Source organism: Cygnus atratus, chromosome 1, assembly GCF_013377495.2.
Source record: "Cygnus atratus isolate AKBS03 ecotype Queensland, Australia chromosome 1, CAtr_DNAZoo_HiC_assembly, whole genome shotgun sequence".
NCBI classification, from domain to species: Eukaryota; Metazoa; Chordata; class Aves; order Anseriformes; family Anatidae; genus Cygnus; species Cygnus atratus.
Window position 1 is genome coordinate 1,263,928 of NC_066362.1, and position 20,373 is coordinate 1,284,300.

Below are 20,373 nucleotides of genomic sequence, written 5' to 3' on the forward strand. Positions count from 1 at the left end.
CTGTACTGTGTCCGATCCCCTCCTGCTCCCAGCCCTTGGCTCGTACCGCAGCAGATGCCGAAGCAACCAGCTTCCAGCACAGGTCTGCAAAGAATGAAGATATAAGCACATTGAAGCCGTCGGAAGGAGGTGGTGCTCTCCTGGTCCCCCTGCAATTTTCAGGCTTTTCTGGTGACGTGCATCGCCATCCTGCCGGCGTGGTGGCAGGAGCTCTCAGCCCTTGCAGAGCTCTGGCTCTGTGCTGTGGGGAATGAGGAGGGTTCATGGGGAGGCTCCAGCACAATCCCTCATTTTCATTCTCTCCGTGTCTGTCCGGGCAGAGAGCCTCCTGGCTGGCCGCTGCAGGCAGACTTTGGGCACAGGAGGGCAGAGCCAAAGGCACGAGGTTGAACCAGAGCAGGCGTGAGCCTCCCTCCCTCTTGCTGTAAGGGCTCGAAGCCCCCTGCCTGCTCCTCTGCCCCGGCAGAGCCACACGCTCAGCTCCAGGAGATGCAGCTCCTGGAGGCCCTGATCTGACCCCAGACACACCAGAACGCTCCTTTTTGCCTCTTTTCCCAGCTCTTGGGTAGCGTTCTCTACGTGCTGCCTCGCGCACCCTGAGGAGCCCCCGGGGAATTTCGCCTGCCCCGCTGCTTTGCGCTGGCGTTAATGATTAGACTCCCCTAACACGGGTCTGCGATCGGTATAATGTTTGTACGGGTTTTACAACCCCATTTGATGTCTAATCAGCAGGATATACTCGATGTGACTCATTTTTAAAGACTAATAGGCTAATTAACCTGGCTAATGTTTCACGCTTGCACCCGATCCGCAGCTGAAAGAACGTGGAGCACCTTGGGGGAATTCTCCTCCACCCCTTGCACTGAGCGTTCCCAGCTAAAGCATCACCACCAGCAATTAGTTAGTAGGTGATAGCATTATATTTTCCTCCTAATGAAAGCTGCTAGGCTGGTGGCTGAGATGGAAGACTTCTGTTCCCAACACAGCTGCAGGATGGACAGGAAAATCCCGTTAGTCTCTCGGCTGGGATGTCGGCGGTGCTGCTCTGCGTGCTGGGCAGTAACACCATCTAAACGGCCCGCCAGGTGCTCCAGGGATGGGAAGGGACTGGAAACAAGGAGTGTGGGGAGAGAGAGCAGATGAGAGCAGAGAGAGCAGATGAGGTCCGGAGGTTTGGAGGGCTGAGCGTTTGAAGCGGCTGTGCCTGCTGTGTTGGCCACGTGGGAAGAAAACGGCATCACGAGGCTGCTGGAGGGTGCGAAACACGGGAACGCCGATGAGTTGTGTTGGCCTGACTCTTCGGGTTGGAAGTGGAAGGCCCTTGTTACCCCTGCCATGAGCTGCTGGTCGCCTGTGATCCGTAGCACTTCATTTAGAGCATGCAATCTCTCCCACCAGGGAAGTTAATTGTTGTCCGTGCCATTGGGGAGCGGGTGGAAGTGCTGCGCGTGCCAATGTGCTGTCAGCCAGCGCGCCCGATGAGCCCTGGCTGGGCCGTGCGTGAAATAATTCATTAAGGGATGAAGACCTCTCCACTGCTGCTGCTCAGAAGTAACACAACATGAGCATATTTTCTGCTCGCCTGTTCTCATTGTGCCTGAGGACGTGCCGCTCGGCACCTATTGCAAGCCAGGGAGCTCACGAGCAGGGCTTTGGAGTCGCAGCAGTGCTGGCACTGGTGCAGTGACAAATCCCGTACGTTCCCATAACTTCTTCCCCTTTCTGCAAAAGTCAGATAATTTACGTCTGCTGGGACGAAGATTTTGGGATCAGCCAGGTAACAGCAGCCCGGTGCCTGGAACGCCGAAGCACGCAGCACTGCGCGTTACGCACCGCCTGCACAGTACGCGGGCACCCAAATGAGATTAGAGCGGTAATGTCTTTAATTAAAGGCGATTGATTTCCCCCTCGTGCTGTTTCATAACTTTAGAAAGGCTGTGCAGAAAAACAAGGTTTGCCTCTCAGTTTGGCTGTAACAGAAGCGCAGGCTGGAGGGGCAGCTTGCCCTTCGTCCTTCCTTGTCTTCGGTGATGGAGATGTCAGCTATCGGTGTCAGCAGATCCTCAACTAAGCATTAGCAGGGCTGAACGTCACTGAATTTAGGTTCTGACCCGATCTTTGCTGGGTTAGGACACAGGCTGAGGTGCCTCCTTTTCCCCCCGGTGTTTTTTCCCTGGATAACAGCACCCAAGATGCTCACGGCGTCTTCTTTGAAATAATACGATTTATATTAAAAAGGTGCTTGGCTCTGTGGAGTGCCAACCCCAGTTATGAAGCTTCCATTAATCAACTTTTGGGCAATTTGGGATGAAATTTGGGAGACTGACCGTCCTACCAGTTACTTGGGTGTCTCCACATTTCAGGTACTAGGAATCCTTTCCTTCCTGTACTTGTGCATTTGGCAGGAGAGCCAGGGCAATATTTACTGGTCTGTATCCGTGTGCTCTCACACTGCACTAACATTATTAGTCTAATTACCACAGTGCTGTATCACACTCCTGTATCACACGTATTTAGCAGTAAAGACCCATCTGCATCTGAGAATCCGGCTCCCATCTAGGCGAGCTTTTTCTTTACAAAACCTGCTTTTACAAAACTTGCTTTTACAAAACTTGCTTTCAGCCCCAGAATGAAGATCTCTGGTTTTAAAGCCCCCCCCCACGTGCAGATTAGCTGTCTTCAAGGAAGTAATCCTCCTTTCACTAATTAATCCTGCCGGAGCCCTCGATGTAAGAGCCGGGTATTACATAACGCATTTTTTTGTTATCAGTCCCGGCTTCCAGCTCTTTGGGAGCTGCCGTGGGGTGCGCACGCAGCCTGAGGAGCGTGTGGCCATCCCCGGGCGGGCTCGCCGTTCGCTCCCCGCTGCGGGTAGGCAGAGAAATTTCAGCAATGTGTAATTCTTCCCAGTAAGCGGATCAGACCCGGACAGGACTCGGGGAGCCTGGCACGCCGACAGCGGCAGTGCTAAGCTCGTGCCTGGCGGTCCTTGAAGTTTTTCCTGCCCTCCAGGACCGAACACGGCCAGCTTTCCGGGTGCTGCCGGCACGACGAACCGATGGCCGGGCTGGTAGACGAGCTTCAAGCCTTGCTTTGGATCTTCTGCCGTGCAGATGCCAGCAAAGCCACCAGAAGCTGGCAGTGCACACCTTCATGTGGTTTATATCATATGTAGATATCTCCAGAGGTCTGGGCGCCTCCGTAAAGCCGTGGCTGCTGGTGGGCGGTGGCAGGACCATGGGCCCAGCCACAGCGCTCTCCTTGTGGCATGATGCAAGAAGCGCTCGCCTTGGTGCCACCCTGTTCCTCTGGCATGGAATTGGGACAGAAAGTTGGAAATGGATATGGTTTGCTAGCAGTTTGTGATAATTTGGGAGCTCTTTTTTAAAAGTGGTCAGAAAGTGTGTTGGACGCGTTGGCAGGCTGGTCTGGCACACAGGGATTGTGTATCTGCTCCAATGAGTTTCAGTTCCAAAAGGAGCTAAACAAAATGATCCTGAAGAAAAGAAACTCTTTGGATGGAGTTTGGTATACCAGTGGCACGAGCTCCCCTGCAGGTTCTTGCACGAGACTCGAGGACAGTCCCCTGGGGACGCGCAGAGCGTTCTGGGGCCAGGTCCTGTTCGTTTGGCCGCGTGCAGAATGGTGCCACAACACCCCCTGAGCTGGAAGGCAGTTAAAGACCTCGAGTAAAACTTCAGGGCAGGCTCATGAGGAACAGGGGATGTGTGTGTGAGCGAGGCTCTTGAGTTAGGACCCAAGGTGCAGCCCCTGCCACGAGGAAGAAGAGGAGGAAGAAGAAGAGGTGGTGGTGGGGAGCTCAGCAGGACCGAGGGCCCCGCGTTCCAGGTGCTTTGTCTCCGGGATGGAAGAGGAGGGATGCTTCGGGTCCATCTCCAGTCCTCACGTGTTGCTCCGGCTGCTGATGCCACTCCTAGAAGGTGCAAGAGGTCTGCTCTTCCACGGGGGGATATTCCGAGGGCGACACGGCACAAATAGTCCCTTCGGCTGGCTCTGATAAGCTTGAAGCACAAGTAGCAGCTAATTCTTCAAGGCTAGAGTAGGAAATGGACTCTACGTGTGATCTTAGCAGTTGAAATAAGTGGGAAGTGGGGTTTCAGCTCCATGAAAGGTTCTTTGGTAAATCTCCGTGCGTCTGCCACGAACGAACCAGTTGGAAGTTCAAGGAACAAGGAAGGAGGCTTTAAAGATGCAGAAAGGCAAGATGAGGAACATCTCCAGGTGCTTGTTATTGCTAATAGAAAAGAAGGGGAAAATCCCAGGGCTGGAACGAGCTGTCTGTATTACAGAGAAGTTGGCTGGAAGGACCCCCAGCGGTCATCTCGCCCCCCGTGTGCTTGCACGGGGTCGGGCGAGCCACGGCTGTGTCCAGCCAGCTCCCGGAGCCCTGGGAGGCTGGAGATCACCGCAGCCTCAGCCCATGACATGCTGTCCTCCTGTTTCTGCCGTTCCTGGAGCTTCCTCCAGGCAGGCTAAGGCTGCAGTTGGACCCCCTGCCCCTTTGCCTCCTTTTCACCAGATTCAACGAGCCCACGTGGCCCTCCGTGTGGCCACTTGGTGTGGTTTTGGGTGTGCTTAGTAAGGATTGTCCTCCGAATTTCACAGTTTCTTTTTCTGCAAAAACTGATTCCAGGGACTGGGATTACCACCTTGACTTACTAATAATTAGGGAGCAGCCTTTGCTGTGCCGCTGTTTAAAATGCAGTGGGGTCTGGCACCTGAAATTGCACCTCTTAGTGGTTTGGCAGTACTTAAAACATTCGTAGGCATGGATGTTGGCTGTCTTAGAGCCGGGAAGGGATAACATTTGGGGAAGAGAGGCCACAGAGGAGCTGGCAAAGCCCACAGAGACGAGCGCGTGGAGGACTCAGGCGGTGCTTGAGTAATTACCTCCGGTGCGGTGTTGAAGCAGAGGTAAATGAGCCCAAGGAAGTCACTGTAAGTAAAGGCTGATTGGGGGGAAGTGGGCATCGTAAGAAGAAGGGGGGGATCCCAGGAGAGGCTGGTGGGAGCCGGGACATGCTCATGGAGAAGCGCATCCATGGATGTGTGCAGCAGGTCCCCTGTGCCCCTCTGCTGCAGGCACTTGGCTTTAGGGAGCATCTTCTTCAGCCTCTGACCTCTTTGTCTTCCTCCAGCTGCCTCCTACACAGACAGCTCCGACGATGAGACCTCCCCCCGCGACAAGCAGCAGAAGAACTCCAAAGGCAGCAGCGATTTCTGCGTGAAAAACATCAAGCAGGCGGAGTTTGGGCGCCGAGAGATCGAAATTGCTGAACAAGGTAAACGGGGCGGGCGCATTCCGCAGGCTCCTGGCTCTCTTGGGCTGTCTTGTGCAGCTCTTCCTTCCCCCAAACCCTTGTCTTGCAAGGCTTAGTGTCTTGGTTATGTCCTGACACCATTCCTGTTTGAGAGAGAGAACTCTTATGGGACTTTGTGGAGTTACACGGCACAACCATGGCACTCCTACCAGCTGGTTATTGGAGGACTACTGTACAGTCCAGTGTATTTTGTTAAAAACAGTGGAAAAGATGAAATCCATCATATAAATTATCCAGTGGGTGACTTTGGTTTAGCGTGGTTGTCTCCAAAAGCCTGTCTCGGAGGCAGTGCGGCACTCAGATGGGTGGAGGGGCCGCGGGTCCCAAGTCCTCCTCTGTCTGAAGCTGGTGTTCCTCCGGCCTCGCTTGGCATTTGCAGGTTGAACTTTGGAAAAGATGATTCTACTTCATCCTAAATAGCTGGAAAAAAAACCTCACAGGGTGTTGGATTCTTTTCAGCTGTGTCGTGACTTCTTTGGTGCCTACATTCAAGTCTTCTGCTTTTTTTGAAGCTGTCGCAGCCGTACAGCTTCGTAAGGGCCCTGGATATCTGGGCTAGAAGTACTGCTGGCAGTTTCTTACGTGCTCGTCCATCTGTGCTTTGCATTGATGGACTTCTTGTCATTTTGCCTTTCAGAAATGCCTGCGCTGATGGCTTTGAGGAAGAGAGCTCAGGGAGAGAAGCCGCTGGCTGGGGCCAAGATCGTGGGCTGCACGCACATCACAGCACAGACAGCCGTAAGATCCCCTCAATAAGCTCTGGGCTTTTTTCACCACTGATGTTTCAGTGTGGGACTATTTAAATGCTCTAGCAGGGGGCTGCTACGTGCTGTGACTGCCCGTTCCAGCTGAGAGACTAGAGACTACTTGTGCCCTGCAGCCCGATCCTCCCTCTGCCTAGTTCTGGGCAAAGACAGCCCTCTGCCAGCAGGGTTATAGGCAGGAATTCTTCACTGCTTGTCCTCTAAAACAGACCCCAGGAGGATAATACAGAGATGTGGTCCCTGAGCCAGCAGAGCAGTGCCTTACACCAAGTGAAAATGGTCAATTTTGTGACCGTTTCTGGATAAACAGCCTGTGCTTAAAGGTGGTGCAATGTGTGAATCGATAAGGCACTGCTGCCAGTAATGATCACTAAGAAAATCAAGTTATCTTTATCATGTATGCAGGACAAAATGGCAGCTAGTAATTAGTACAGTTTTGCAATTCAAAACCTGTGGTTTCCCCTCCAAACGGGACAGGAGCGCTTTCTCCTGCCTGGATTTGGGACTTTGCTGAGTGAAACCTGATAATACACGTTGAAGTTCTAATTTACTTCATTCATTTTTAATCATAGAACAAAGAATTGCGAAATTCGTTTTCTGTATAACTCTCCAGCTACTGCAATGCTGCTTAAAACAGCTGCAGGTACCCTCCAGAAATTTTCCCAAGCGAAATCAGGTGTGTGTGCTGCTGGAATAGAAACAGTTGACATGTTGGCTTTGTGCAAGGCCACATTATGGTTTGCATTGTTTGATTTTTTAAAATTTTATTCCAGGTCCTGATGGAGACCCTGGGTGCGCTGGGTGCCCAGTGCCGATGGGCTGCATGCAACATTTACTCTACTCTCAACGAAGTGGCTGCTGCCCTCGCCGAGAGCGGTAGGGAGCTTCACCCGCTTCGTTCATTCTGGTTTTGAAAAGGTTCCTTACTATCCCATCAGGTTTAGTTCATTTACATTCTCTTGTAGTTTTTTCCTCCTTTGAATTATTTTCCCTTTGGAATAACACCAGGGGAGGGTGAAATCTCCCCAGCGTGTTTCTCTCCATCTGTGAGTGCATGATGAGTGCAATTCCTGGTAAGCTGCACACATCAGCCCGTAATGGTTCACCAGGAGTGCTGCAGTTTTCTGTTTTCTAGGGTTACCGGTGCAAACTGCCAGCTTGAATTAGTCTGATGGAGTGGGAAACTTGTAGATCTGAGCAAAGGAGGGATATATCAAACCTCAAACTAAAACAATCTGGAGAAGAAATGGCTTTAGTCACAGAGATTTGCTTTTTTCCCCTATTTAAGCGTGAAGGGAACTTAGCAAGACAAGATCAATCCCTTCTACTGGCCCAAATATTTCAGCCAGTTTCTCCGAAGTATAGAAGTAGGTAGGACAGGTGATAATGACGATGATGGTGCACATTATCAGCCGTGATATCAGATGTGAGTCTAAAAGTTACTTTGCTAAGAGAAACTACGCTCGACTTCAGCTCTATAAAGACAGGGAATTCTTACATTTGAGTCACAACTTTGGCTAAAAGGACTGAGAGAGGACTTTCTCGGGACAGAATTCACAAAACAGAAGCAGCTGACGTTGCTGCTCCCCTGGGAGATGCCTCAACTCAAATCCTGTTCCACCTGGGTAGGGCTGTGGGAGCCAGGAGACCCAGCAGAAGCCAAACAGCAGCTTGCCTCTTACCAGGTCTTGCTCGAACAAAAATTGCTCATGGGCCAGAACAAGGCTAAGTAACTTTCTAAGCCTTTGGGAAGGGTAAAGCTGGCTCCTGGCTCCTTGAGATCTGCTAAGGCTGAGGAGGTAGCACCCGTCTCCCTCTCTGGCAGGGTTCCCTGTCTTCGCCTGGAAGGGAGAATCCGAAGACGACTTCTGGTGGTGCATCGATCGCTGCGTCAATGTCGAAGGATGGCAGCCCAACATGGTGAGAGCTGACTGCAAAGAGGTGGCTCTGATCTGGAGGGCGGGAGGAGGGCTCACAACAGGGCTCAGTGCTGGTCTGCGTTGCCTCTTGAATTTAGACCCGACTGCTTGGTGCTAAGGCGGCAATTAGCCCCAAAGTGCTTTACAATTAACTGGTCTGTGCAATCAGACCTGCTGCTGCATCTGCAGGCGTGGGTGTTGCCGCCCAGTGAAGTTTTATTGAGCTGTTTTCTAAATAAGCATGAATACATTTGTTGTAGGGAGTTTAGTTTGGTTTCAGGGTAGTTTGCTACGGTTTAAACCAAACTGATTTAATCCAGCCAGTAAAAACTGACTGCAGGTAAGGATGTTCTGGAGAGGCATTGCATCCATTTTACTGCGTCTCTTTAAATTCACAGCGTTGGTTGAGGGGCTTTTCTTATCTAGGTTTTTGTTTTAAAACCAAAACTAGAATTTGTGTGATTTCTGCACTTTGCTCTTACTGCACGGACACAAACATCCCTGCTTCGCTGGTTCATCCTGCCCTTGTTTCTCGGGAGAACAGAGAACCTTGAGCTAGGTGAGCGGAATAATTTCCAGCAGTCAAGTTGCTGTTTTCATCCCGACAGGCTTTTAGCCTTGTAGCTTGTGATCTACTTCAGTCAAATAGTAATTAAAGGCAGTAGATGAGCACGTGTCTGCATTGTCTGTTGGCTCGTTTGAGGCATTTTTGTTGTCCCTCCCAGTCTACTGCTGTTCACTCCTGGGCTGCCACCTTGAAAAAGAAATGTGAACGTCAAAAAGTCCACCCCCAAGCTAGGAGTCTAGACGTGGTGCTGTCTTTTTCTTCTTTTGGAGGAATAATTTCCCATCAAAAATGTCAGTAGCTGACAAAGTAAACCTATCAGACTACGCATCTAGCACACTTGCTTTCCTAGGATCTGCTCAGAGCTCTTGGCTCTGCAGCGTGTCTCCAGCTGTCGGTGTTTTCTGACCTGTTTCTGGTGAGCACAAAAACAGCTGGGTCTGAGCACAAAAACAACTGGCCCTGGGTCTGGCAGCTCCCAGAGATTCGTGTGCCTGATTTTAGAGGTCTGTGTTTTTAGAGACAAGAAATAGGAGACTGGACACCAAGTAAAGAGCAGGTGTGAAATCTTTTTTATGTGACTGTTTAAGACGAGAGGAGCTGGCAAACCTGGCCAAAACGCCAGGCAATATTTGCTGCTCTGGTCCTTCAAGTCTCAGGGCTGAGGCAAGACGGACCTACCCTGCTCTGTGCTGATGGCAGCGTTTCAGAAGGTGCCTCGTGTTCTGTTCTGGGCACTGAGCATTTCCCCAACAGCCTGAACCAAGGAGCTGCGTCCCCAGGTTGTAGGACTGAGCCTGCACTGCTGGTTTCTGCTCTGCTGCTCCTGGCAGCCTTTGCATAGATCTCTCCTCTCCTCTCCTCTCCTCTCCTCTCCTCTCCTCTCCTCTCCTCTCCTCTCCTCTCCTCTCCTCTCCTCTCCTCTCCTCTCCTCTCCTCTCCTCTCCTCTCCTCTCCTCTCCTCTCCTCTCCGTCCAAAAATCTCAAAATTTGATGTTTGGGCTTCTGCAAACTCCATGAGAAGAACTAAAGTCCCAACCCCGAGTCTCCAAAGAAAGATCTGCTGAGTTTTTTGATGCAAACAGCAGACCTTCAGGGCAGTGCTCTGTCTGGACAGGAGTGGCTCAGTTTTTTGTTTTTTTTTTTTTTATTTTTTTTCCCTGAAAAACATTAAATCTGTAGGGCTGAGGGCTTGGCTCAGCATAAACTGAGCTGGGAGCTGCTGCCCCCGACCAGGCGGCCCTGCCATCTCCTCGCCTTTCAGCAGTAATTCTCTGTTGTTTTCAGCCCTGTGGTCGAGCTGATCCTGGCTAATTTTAATCAGCTTGGGTTTGGGGGGGATCAGCCGCGTGGAATCCACTGCTGCCACGACAGGGCTGGGAAGGGGATGGGGTGAGGCACTCGGCGTCGGGAGAATAAAATATCCTTCACCCCTCAAACAAATAAGGGCTTTTTTTTCCCAGAAAAATAGGTGCCTGGGGAAAATGGAGATGAAAGCAGGGAGCCTGGGTGAAGCTGAGGAAGGCGCAGGGTGAGCACAGGGGCTTTGGTGGGGGCTGCTCCAGGAGGTGACCCCCCAGCAGGACCCAGCCTCTGCGCTGCTTTGGGTTTCCATCTCCTGCCCCCCCAGGAAAGAAGAAACCCCCGGCCCCCACGATTCCCTGAGCGTTTTAGAAAGAGGATTATGCGCCCTATTAAATGGGGATTAATGAAATGAAGACATCCTGGGGGCTGGGCTGCTGAATTCCCAGCCCTGCGTGGCCCAGGGGAGCTTCTCAGCCTGCTCAGCGCTCGGCTGCCTCGGTTTCCCAGACTTTAGACGGGAGGTAAATCTGGGAATTCCCAGAAATTGAACAGAATTGGTGCTTTCCAAACATTTTGGAGGAGCAGCAGCCTCCTGCAGCGTTCATATTTCGGTGCAAGCTCCTGCAGCTCCGTTAGGGAGACGAAGGCTGCGAAGCAAGGAGGTTGCTCCCTGCTTCTTCTGGAGTCGGGGTCCTCCCACCTCCCACCTTGCCATGGCTCTGCTGGGGACCCCGTGGGCCACCTGAGGCCACCGAGGTGCAGAGGACTCAGGGAAGAGCACGTGTGTAGGGGCTTTCTGTTTTTTCTTACATCCCTTCCTTTTTCTTGCCATAAGGCGTCCCGGTGGGTTCCTGCAGCACAGGGGCTCTCCGAACCACCACTGGGCATCGTTTAGAGCTCAGCACCCTCCCTGCGTTTGGCTGCGTGTTGAGATGCAGCAGGGGAGGGATGAAACACGACTTGTAGCTGAGTCACGACCTCGTGTCCGAAGCCGTGACCTGGTGTGTTTCCATCTGCAGTATCGCCCTGGATGGTTAAAACCAGCAGAGAACGGGCAAGCTCTTAGACATCTCTTTTCACTGAGATTTTTAGATTTCTGTGACCTGGTTGTTTTCACATCCGTCCTTACCAAGGCAGGTTTTCATAGGGCACCTTTCCTCATCTTCAGTGCTTTTATTAAAGCAGTAAGTCTCTGGCTTTGTCCCCTGCCCTGCAGCGTGTCGGTAGGAGGAGGTGGGTGGCTCAGGGCACTCGGGGCCCCATGAAGAACAGGTTTGTACCTCGGAGGCTGAGGTTTGAAGCCTGAGAAAATAGGCAGCGACCCAAAGCTGTCATCTGAGCGTGGGTCAGTGTTATTTTTTTGTCTAGGGAACCTGCTCTGGCAGGGGGGTTGGACCCGAGGATCTCTTGAGGTCCCTTCCAACCCCTAGAATTTTGTGATTCTGTGATTTTCAACGCGCTGTTTCACGATGCAGCTACATGTCAGTTGGCATTAGTGCCTCCACCTCTCCATCCTCCTGCCTCCACCGTGAGCAGGCACATTGGAAATCTGATGGCCCTGTGTGCTCCAGGGGCTTCTCTGCTCCTGGAAATGGGGGAGAGGAGCTGGCCCAGCAGCTTGCTGCATTTCCCCCGGTCTCCTGATAACCACCAAGGTCTGCAGCACTCCTGCTCTGGGTTATCAAACAGAGCAGTCCCACCTGAGCTGTCAGACCGGTGTCTGTGATGCCAAAACCTGGGCTTGATGAGGAGTGATTCGGGCTCACGATTTATCCTTTGTGTCTTTTTGGGGTCAGCAGGCCTTCTGGGTCTTCGGGGCGGTGACTTTGTGGTTGCCTTCATTACAGATCCTGGATGACGGAGGCGACCTCACGCACTGGATTTACAAGAAATACCCCAACATGTTTAAGAAGATCAAGGGGATAGTGGAGGAGAGCGTGACCGGTGTCCACAGGTAAGGGGCCAGGAGCACAGGGATGAGCAGACAAAGCCCCTTCTGCCTCGGGGCATCTCTAGCAAACCAGCCCAAGCTGCTCATTGCCACAGGCTGAATGTTGAGCCTCCGAATATGTGGTCTGTGGTTTTCCTTCGGCGTGGGAGGTGACTTGCTAGCAGGGTTAGTCCTACCACGGGTGACAGAAAACATGGGAGCGAGGAGAAGAGCAGCAGGCTCTGTTTTTGGCTTTATTTTTGCCCTGGGAGAGGCTCAGCTGTGGCTCTTGAAAGTGGCTGAGGGCTCGGAGGGAGGCGCGGGCGGCCCTCAAAAGAGGGAAACGAAATACCCGAAACGAGGAAGCGAATGATTTGGGTTTGTAGCCAGTGGGGTCAAGAAAAGGACCTGGTGGTATTTTCAGCACTGGGAATCGTTCCCGATTTGGGTAAAAGAGGTGTGCAAGAACAAAAGTGTGATAAAAATGGTTCCCTGTGTTCTTGTTCTGGGATCAGGGCTGTGTTCTGACGATGTGCACATGCAGAGAGCGTGTGCCCCTGCTCTGGGGGAGATTCTGGGTATAGAAATGGGCGTAGAAATCACAGAATCAGAGAAACAGAGAATCACAGAACGGTTTGGATTGGAAGGACCTCAAAGCCCATCCCATTCCAGCCCCTGCCATGAGCACAACACCTCCCACCAGCCCCGGCTGCCCCCAGCCCCATCCAGCCCGGCCTTGGCCCGATGTCCCAGACCGAGGTGGGGAGGGAGGCTCCTCTAAGCAAGAAGGAGCAGAAACCTGGAAGGGGTCTGCAGGGACTGACCGAGGCAGCAGGTTCTCCTCCCCAAGGTCCGGAGCGGGGGGATGAATTTCAAGCCCTCTTTGCAGCAGTAGTGTTGCATTTCAGTTCATTTGTAGGGGGTTTGCTGGAGATGGAGCTGGGTCTGCTCGCTCCCACTGCTCTTGGCTGGCTGCACGTGGCCATGAACCTCACCCTTCTGTGGCCACCTCCGTTTGCCTCAGAGCCGTAAGAAGTTGAGGAATTACAGGAGTTCCCGTCATGTTATCTGAAGCAGGATTTGGGGGTTTTGTCCCTTCAGGGACATCAGAGGGAGGTCATAATGTCAGCAGCCCTGAGGCAGGCAGAGTTCAGAGCACCTTCTGTTTGACATCGTTATGAAATGCCTCTTGCCTGGCAGTGACACATTTCCTTCAGGAGGGGCGGGAAGCAGATAGAAATGTCTGTGGAAGGAAGGATGATGCTCCCTCCTCCTGAAATTAGGGCCCTGCCCAGCTCCTGCTGAGGGTTTAGCTTTGCCCCCCTGATGCGTGCCGCTCATTCTAGTGAGACGAGGACCTGGAGGACATGTGAGAGTTGAGCGAAGGGAAGTATTTTTCCACTGATCCTCCGTTTCTTGTGTTTCTGGCAGGCTGTACCAGTTGTCTAAAGCCGGGAAGCTCTGCGTGCCAGCCATGAACGTCAACGACTCGGTCACGAAGCAGAAGTTCGACAACCTGTACTGCTGCAGGGAGTCCATCCTGGACGGGTACGTGCCCGCTGCCCAGCCCGCAGGGTCGGGATGGGGATGGTGAACCTCGGGGGCCGCTCCACAGGATGGGGTCCCTGTGTCTCTCCTGCCTGCTGGTTTAGAACATTTTTGATCAAATGATGTTTTGGAGGAAATCAAAGGCCCTTTCTTAACTCTGGTCCATCCTATGCGTGGCATAGATGGGCATCTGCAAGGCTCGTGAAGTCAGAAGCTGTCCCTCTATCAGTCAGAAAGTGCCAGGAGTGGTTTGCACAACCATGTAAAGCACTGCAAACAAAAGCACGCCAGACAGCAAACTTTGAATTTTGTTCTCACAGGAGAATGATCCCGCAGCAAAGCCTTGAGCAGGTCTAAAACTTTCATTTTTTTGAAAGCCCAATTCATTTTTTCAGCCCAGCCGTGTTACAGATAGGGTGCATCACTTCAACTCTGCCTCTGCTCCTCTTTTTGTGGAAAGCAACCCTGCTCTTTTCCTCCGGTGTCTGGAAGACGTACTAAATGTTTTCTGAGCCATAGTGATGTCCGGCACTCCTGAAAAAGCTTTTGGTGCCCTTGGGGAGCTCACCAAGCTTTGTGCTCTCAGGGTGCTGCCTTTCCTTGTGTGTAGGTGTCTCACATGCATTTTCCCTTCTCGGTGAGGGTGACTTCAGCTCTGCACCGTCTCCTGTCGAGGGCTTCAGCAGCAGAGTGGCTGCAGCACTCATCCCTTCCCCTTTTCCCGTGCAGTGTCAGGATGAAACCTTTCTGTGGCTGCGTCACATTTTTGCCTTCCTAGTCTCCTTTTCTTCACCCTCTCCTGTGTGTATACAAGAAGCCAAGAGAAAGGAGAGAGAAGAGGCTGTTGAAGACCAAGAATTTATCCCGTAACAGTTAAGTGCCCATAGCCTAGACGCGATTCTGAGGTTGTGTCCTTCAGCCGGGCGAAATAAGGAGGTGCAGCAGGTGGGACCGACAGGGCTGACGAAGGCTTTGTCCTCCTCTCCCACCCGGCTCCTTCTAAGGAGTATTCTAAAGCTGCTGGTCTTGAGATGCAGTGCAAAATGCTTGAAGTTGTGAGCTAGAGAGGGTGCAAATCTCAGTGGTCTTTTTTTTTCCTCTCTCCCTCTCTTTTTTCTTTATTTTTATGGAATTGTGTCCCTGCCCCCACCACCAAAGTTTGCCAAAGCCAGGCGAGGTTAGGACGAGTTTTATTCCTGCAGTTCAGACAGGTGGACTAGTATATTTTGAATCCGGTGCTCCCAGCAGACAGGTAAGCCCAGATGGTAGAGCAGAATTGACTTTGCAGCCCTGTGATGCTGCTGAGGTGGAGAAAAGCTCGCTGCTCTGTGCCAGGCAGCTGCGGTACAGCGGAGGAACCCCCGCAGAAGTGTTCTCCATGAAGGCTGCCTCTTTCAAGAGAAACATGTCTTCATGTGGATAACTTGGTATGGCTTAAAGCCTAAATGACCTGCCGGCAGTTACTGGTTCCTTGCTGAAGTCAGAATGTCTCCTGCTCCGTCAGAGCTCACCTGGCAGTGCCGCTGCCCTCGATTGCCTTCCCCCTGAGTATCTCAGAGACCCAGAGCAGGCCTCGAGTTCATCACAAAACCCACTCCAACACCTCTTTCCTAAATCTTACATTAATAATAATTCATGGGATATTTAGTGGAGTGCCTCATCCATCATCGTGGCTTAGAAGTGGGTTTCCTGGTCGTGGTCATCCTGAGCAGGAGGAGTGAGGAGGGCTCGTGTTTGGGCACCTGCGTGTCCCGATGCTTTAAAACGTGCGTAAGTGCCATAGGAGCTCGCACACCACCAAGTACACTCCCCTGGATGATCCACTGCACTTGGGGTTTCTTCCCCACATTTCTGTTGTCCTAAAAGACCTCGTGTTGGGCTCAAGTCAGCCGTGCTGGTGGCTGGCCCTTCTGTGCCAAGGCCACAGGAGCCAGAACGTGGCACTGCAAGCAGCCAGCGGCCTCCTGCTCTTCCTGCCCTCAAAACTTGGAAAGTTCAACCAAAATCTCCCAGATTGGTACAATCTGAGAGGTGGAGCAGCATACAGGATCGTACCCAAGGGGCAACACGTCGCTGATCAAAGCAATACGGGGATAAGATCCTGATGAAGTCAGTCCCATCGTTAAGTCCCCTTCTCCCTGCATTATGGCTCTGGGGTCCCCGACTGTGGCTGAAGGCACCCAGGGCAGCCTCTGGCACGGGGGTCAGCCGCCTGGGGAAGGGTTGCCCCAAAATTTGAGGGTCTGGGGACGTTACGGTTCTTTAGCCGTGTGTTCGCGTGCTGTTGGTGGATAAAAAAAGGTTGAAATCCTTAAACAAGCTTCTTCGTCGTGTCGGCTTCGGTCGTGGCGGGCGATGGGCTCCCCGAGGAGGAAGGCTGGGATTTGAGGTGCTCCGGGCCACGCACCTGAACGGGGCCAAGGCAGAGCTGAGCACAGGCCCCATTAAATCTGCCGGGGTCGTCGCCTAAATTCTCCTGGAAGTGGAAGGGAATTTCACCTTCCCTGCACTGCTAACCTATTTATGTGTGCTAAAAATAGCCCGCGATGTAGGGCACTCTTCGGGGGGAACCAGGAGGAAACCGAGTGGAAGGGAGAGCTTTATTTATAGAAAGCGCTGCGATTCTGGCAATAAATTACTGCTTGTCTGCTCCTCCTCTAGCTGTTTCTACGAGGTGTTTTGGCTTTGAGAAAATGGAGAAAAAAACAAAAGTGTTTCTGGAAAGATTTTAGAGATTTCCGGAGCACCACCGAACCCAACAAAGAGAGATCCAAGCCCCAAATCCTTCCTCCTGGTGTCAGCTCCGCACTGGCAGCGCCCACCCTCCCCAGAGGGAAAAGTCCCTTTGGAGGGACCCTGCGGGTCCCCTCCCTGCACCCAAATCGCTGCGGGGTCTCGCTGGGTCCGGGTGGAGGGCACAGCTCCTGCCGGGGGCAGCGACGTGTTCAACAGGAGCAGAATGAGGCCTTGGTGCCATCTTGGTCCTTGGTCTTGGTCCTTCACATCATGGCCAAGTGGAAGGGGTCTTACTACGGGTCTTAACTGCTTTTTCCTTTTTCCCTAGCCTTAAGAGGACAACAGACATGATGTTTGGAGGGAAGCAGGTCGTGGTTTGTGGCTACGGGGAGGTAAGGGCTTTGTGCACTGCGTCCTGCGGAATCGGGGCGCCTTTTGCACGGCTTCACCCCGCGGGGCTTTTCTGTCCCCTGCGGCTGCCGCTGACTTCAGACCTGCTGGGAACAGCCCTGTCCTGGCAAAACTGAAGGTTTTCTTTCCGTGATGTCCAGTCCTCGGTATTAAACATACCAAATCTGAATCTTAAAGCATGAAATACCCTGAATATCTTTAATTACCAAAGCGCTCAGAGGTGGGGTTCTGCGGGCGTGCTGTGCAGCTGCAGCGTTGCATGCAGAAGGGTGGTCAAAAAAGAGAAATTAATCTTTTTTCATGAATTTACTGATGTGCTTTCACCCCCACGAGGAGGAATCCTCTCTGGAGGTGAGACTGGGATATTCCCCTGGGCAGTCCTTGCAGGGACCAGTTAACACCAGTTGTGGAGGGCTGCACTGGGGCTCTTTTTTTCCAAAAAGCTGAAATTGGGCATTTTTCTCCCTTCATTTGAAATGAGCCATGGAGCAACCTTTGGGCAGCTGTGCCCGATCCGAGGATTGCCCACTCCCCCGAGGCATTGGGATGCCAAAGCAATCACATTTTGGGGAAATCTTGGTCCTTTAGCCATAGCGCCGAGTTCCCCTGTGTGCTGCGCCGTGTGTGGAGTGTAAAGGTTAAGGCTGGTTAACCCCAGAGATTAAACCTTTAAGCCTCCTAACCAGAGCAAAGGTTGTGAGAGACTCTTAAACTTTCTCTGAGCTAAGTGTAATCTCCTGTTATCCTTCTTCTTTCTGGATACGAGGACATTTTTGGGGGAAAAAAGAGCTCTCGGGGACCGAAATGAGTGCCCCTTTTATATTTTTAGTGCCTCTTCTGGCTTAGCTGGCACCGGACTCAGCTCCTAGATTGCTCCAAATTTTGTGCATCGGGGAATTTTGTGCGCCCAGGAGCCGTGTGCATGCAACCGGAGCTGGCACGGGGCTTGCAGTGGTTCTGTCCCTTCCCCTTGGGCTGCAGAGGAGGTGCCCAGCACCTGAAGGGGAACATTTGGGATTTCTGCTCAGGGAAGGGCAGTGATGCTGCAGGGAGCTCTTGGTGTCTCACTTGTGCTCTTTCCCCCCCCAGGTAGGAAAGGGCTGCTGCGCGGCGCTGAAGGCCATGGGCTCCATCGTGTACGTGACTGAGATCGATCCCATCTGCGCCCTGCAGGCCTGGTAAGCGCTCGCGGTGCGCCCAGCGTCTTCTTCGGGCTTTTTTTCAGGAAAACCGTGCCCAGAAACCCCTCGGCCACGGTGCTTCCCTGGTGGGGGGCCAGCGGGGGGCTTCTCAGCACGCTCGGGGGGCTCTCAGCTCCCTCCTGCAGCCGGGAGAGGGCTCCTGCACTCAGCATCAGCCCATTTTGGCACGGAGCATCTCGGTTCTGTGGTCGCCCACCCTCGCCAGCCCCCCAGGTTAAATGCTGGAGAAAGCCACGCGTCTGTCCCCTGGCACGGGCAGCTTGCAGTCCCACCGGGCTCACCTCCTGCAGGGAAAAGTCAGCTCGGTGCCACCACGCTGCTCCTGCTCCTGCCCCATGCTCCTGCCCCACGGTGGGGGCATGAGCCCCGATTAATTAGCGGCACTAATCAACTGGCGGGTCAGCCTGTGTGCTTTGCAGCCTCCCTGAGTCTGCAGGAGCCCCACGGGGGCAGCTGAGCCGCATCCAGCACCCACTGAGCCACATCCTGCACCCTCTGAGCCACATCCAGCACCCGCGGAGCCACATCCAGCACCCGCGGAGCCACATCCAGCACCCACTGCCCTCTGCCAAGGGGCTCCCCTCCGGCACCCACACGTGGGGTTCTGCACAAGGTGAAACCATGCAGCCCCTTTTAAAGGGAGTTTGCAGTGGGGAGGACAGCAACCGGGACGTCCTGAGAGATCCAGCAGGAAAAAAGAAGAAAAAAAAAAAAGAAAAAAAAACACTTTTTTTTTATAGTGACTGTGATTTCGCAGCTTGTGAGAGTCACAGAAATAAACTCCCGGGAGGACTGTCAAAAAAGTCCTAAAAAATCCTGCCCTTGTTATCAGATGCGCTGAACACACCTTTCTCGGCGAGGTTTGGGCAGACTTGCTGAGAGCTCTGCACCTCTAAATATCACGTAGGTGCCTAAATAGAGATTTGTGAAGTTAATGAGAGACATCTGAGGGTTTGGGGTGGCTCGTTTTTTTTTGTAAGACGATCTAAATCCGGATCAGGAAGGATTCTGCAGCAGGAGAGTTTATCTGCACGTTCTGGATGTGCTTTGCAGGAGCAGCAGCTTTAAAAAAAGCTGTCTCAGTCCAAAATTGAGATTTTTTTCCATGCAGAGTCCTCGGCAGAAAACGTGAAACCCCCCCAAAACACTTTTCAAAAGTCACTTCTTGCACAACAGACCCCAATTCCAGAAGCAATCCTGATGGCTCGGGGTACGTGTGTGTCCCTCAGCACGCTGCATTGCTGTTTGCAGCCTCTGGCCTTAGTTAAAACGAGTATCTGAGAGTCACTTGAGGTTTTTTCTATTTTTGGCTCATTTTTGCTCCTTCTCACACCCTGTATTTTTTCCCCTCCCAGCATGGACGGATTCCGGCTCGTGAAACTCAACGAAGTCATCAGGCAGGTTGACATCGTCATCACCTGCACAGGTACGCGGTGCCGGGGGCAGGCGGACGGGTACCCGAATTTTGGGTCCATCATTTTCCAAAGGAAAGGGCAAAACCACGGGGAAGGTCACGGGTGATGTGCCCCTGCCCGTGGCAGTATGGGAACGGGCTCGTCACGTCACTCCTGCTTTTGCATTTCATAATATTTATTAACAATATTGCCATTTATCATTGATACTGCCATTTATTACTGATAGTGCCATTTATTACTGATAGTGCCATTTATTACCAATGCTGCCATTTATTATTGATAATGCCATTTATCAGTGATATCGCCATTTATTACCAATACTGCCATTTATTACCAATATTGCCATTTATTACCAATGCTGCCATTTATTTCTGATATTACCATTTCTGACCGATATTGCCATTTCTGACTGATGTTGCCATTTATTACCAATACTGCCATTTCTGACTGCTATTGCCATTTATTACCAATATTGCCATTTATGACCGACGTTGCCATTTATTACCAATACTGCCATTTCTGACCGATATTGCCATTTATTACCAATATTGCCATTTCTGACCGATGTTGCTGCCTTACAGGCAACAAGAACGTGGTGACCAGGGAGCACCTGGACCGGATGAAGAACAGCTGCATCGTCTGCAACATGGGGCACTCCAACACGGAGATCGACGTGGTGAGCACGGGGTGAAGGTGGTGCTTTCAGGGCCCTCTGGCCCCGGTGTGTGACCAGTGCCCCTTTAGCAAGCACCCTAGAGGAGGTGAAATAATCCATACCCCCACAGCAGCCTCATCCCTTCCCCTTGAGAGGCAGTGGATCCCCTCCTCCAGCCGGTGCCTCTCCTTCCCTGCTGGTACACCGTTAGGACCCAGCCTGGTTCAGCCTGGTGCGGCTCGGCACGCTCAGCCCCCTCGCTGCACCGAAATCTGCTCAGCTCTTATTAGAGGAGGGCAGAAAATCAGGGGAACCTTGTCTGAAGGGAATTGCTTTGCCAAAGCTTCATGTTTAAAGCCGTTTTCTGTGCGGCTGAACCCACCTCGCTGGGAAGAAGTGACCGTGGCCGTGTACGGTTCAGCTGGTGACCCTAAATCCTTCTCAGCCAGAAGAGCTCAAACGACCGTTGTCGCTGGAGCACCCTAACCGTAAAAAACATTTTCAGGTTATGATTCATAAAGGTTTCATCGGTCTGGGACTGTGACCGGGCCCAAAGGAAACTAGAATAATGTCGGCGAGTT

General features: G+C 52.4%; 1 protein-coding gene across 1 annotated transcript in view; it reads left to right on the forward strand.

Annotated features, from left to right (window-relative positions):
- AHCYL2 (adenosylhomocysteinase like 2) overlaps positions 1–20,373 on the forward strand; it is a 78,275-nt gene that overhangs the window by 51,743 nt on the left and 6,159 nt on the right. Inside the window, exons 3-12 of the mRNA XM_035571265.1 lie at positions 5,160–5,303; positions 5,980–6,080; positions 6,880–6,982; positions 7,932–8,026; positions 11,743–11,849; positions 13,257–13,373; positions 16,438–16,501; positions 17,610–17,698; positions 19,078–19,148; positions 19,719–19,813. Coding sequence (XP_035427158.1) covers positions 5,160–5,303; positions 5,980–6,080; positions 6,880–6,982; positions 7,932–8,026; positions 11,743–11,849; positions 13,257–13,373; positions 16,438–16,501; positions 17,610–17,698; positions 19,078–19,148; positions 19,719–19,813 — 986 coding nt within the window. The remainder of the gene's footprint in view (positions 1–5,159; positions 5,304–5,979; positions 6,081–6,879; positions 6,983–7,931; positions 8,027–11,742; positions 11,850–13,256; positions 13,374–16,437; positions 16,502–17,609; positions 17,699–19,077; positions 19,149–19,718; positions 19,814–20,373) is intronic.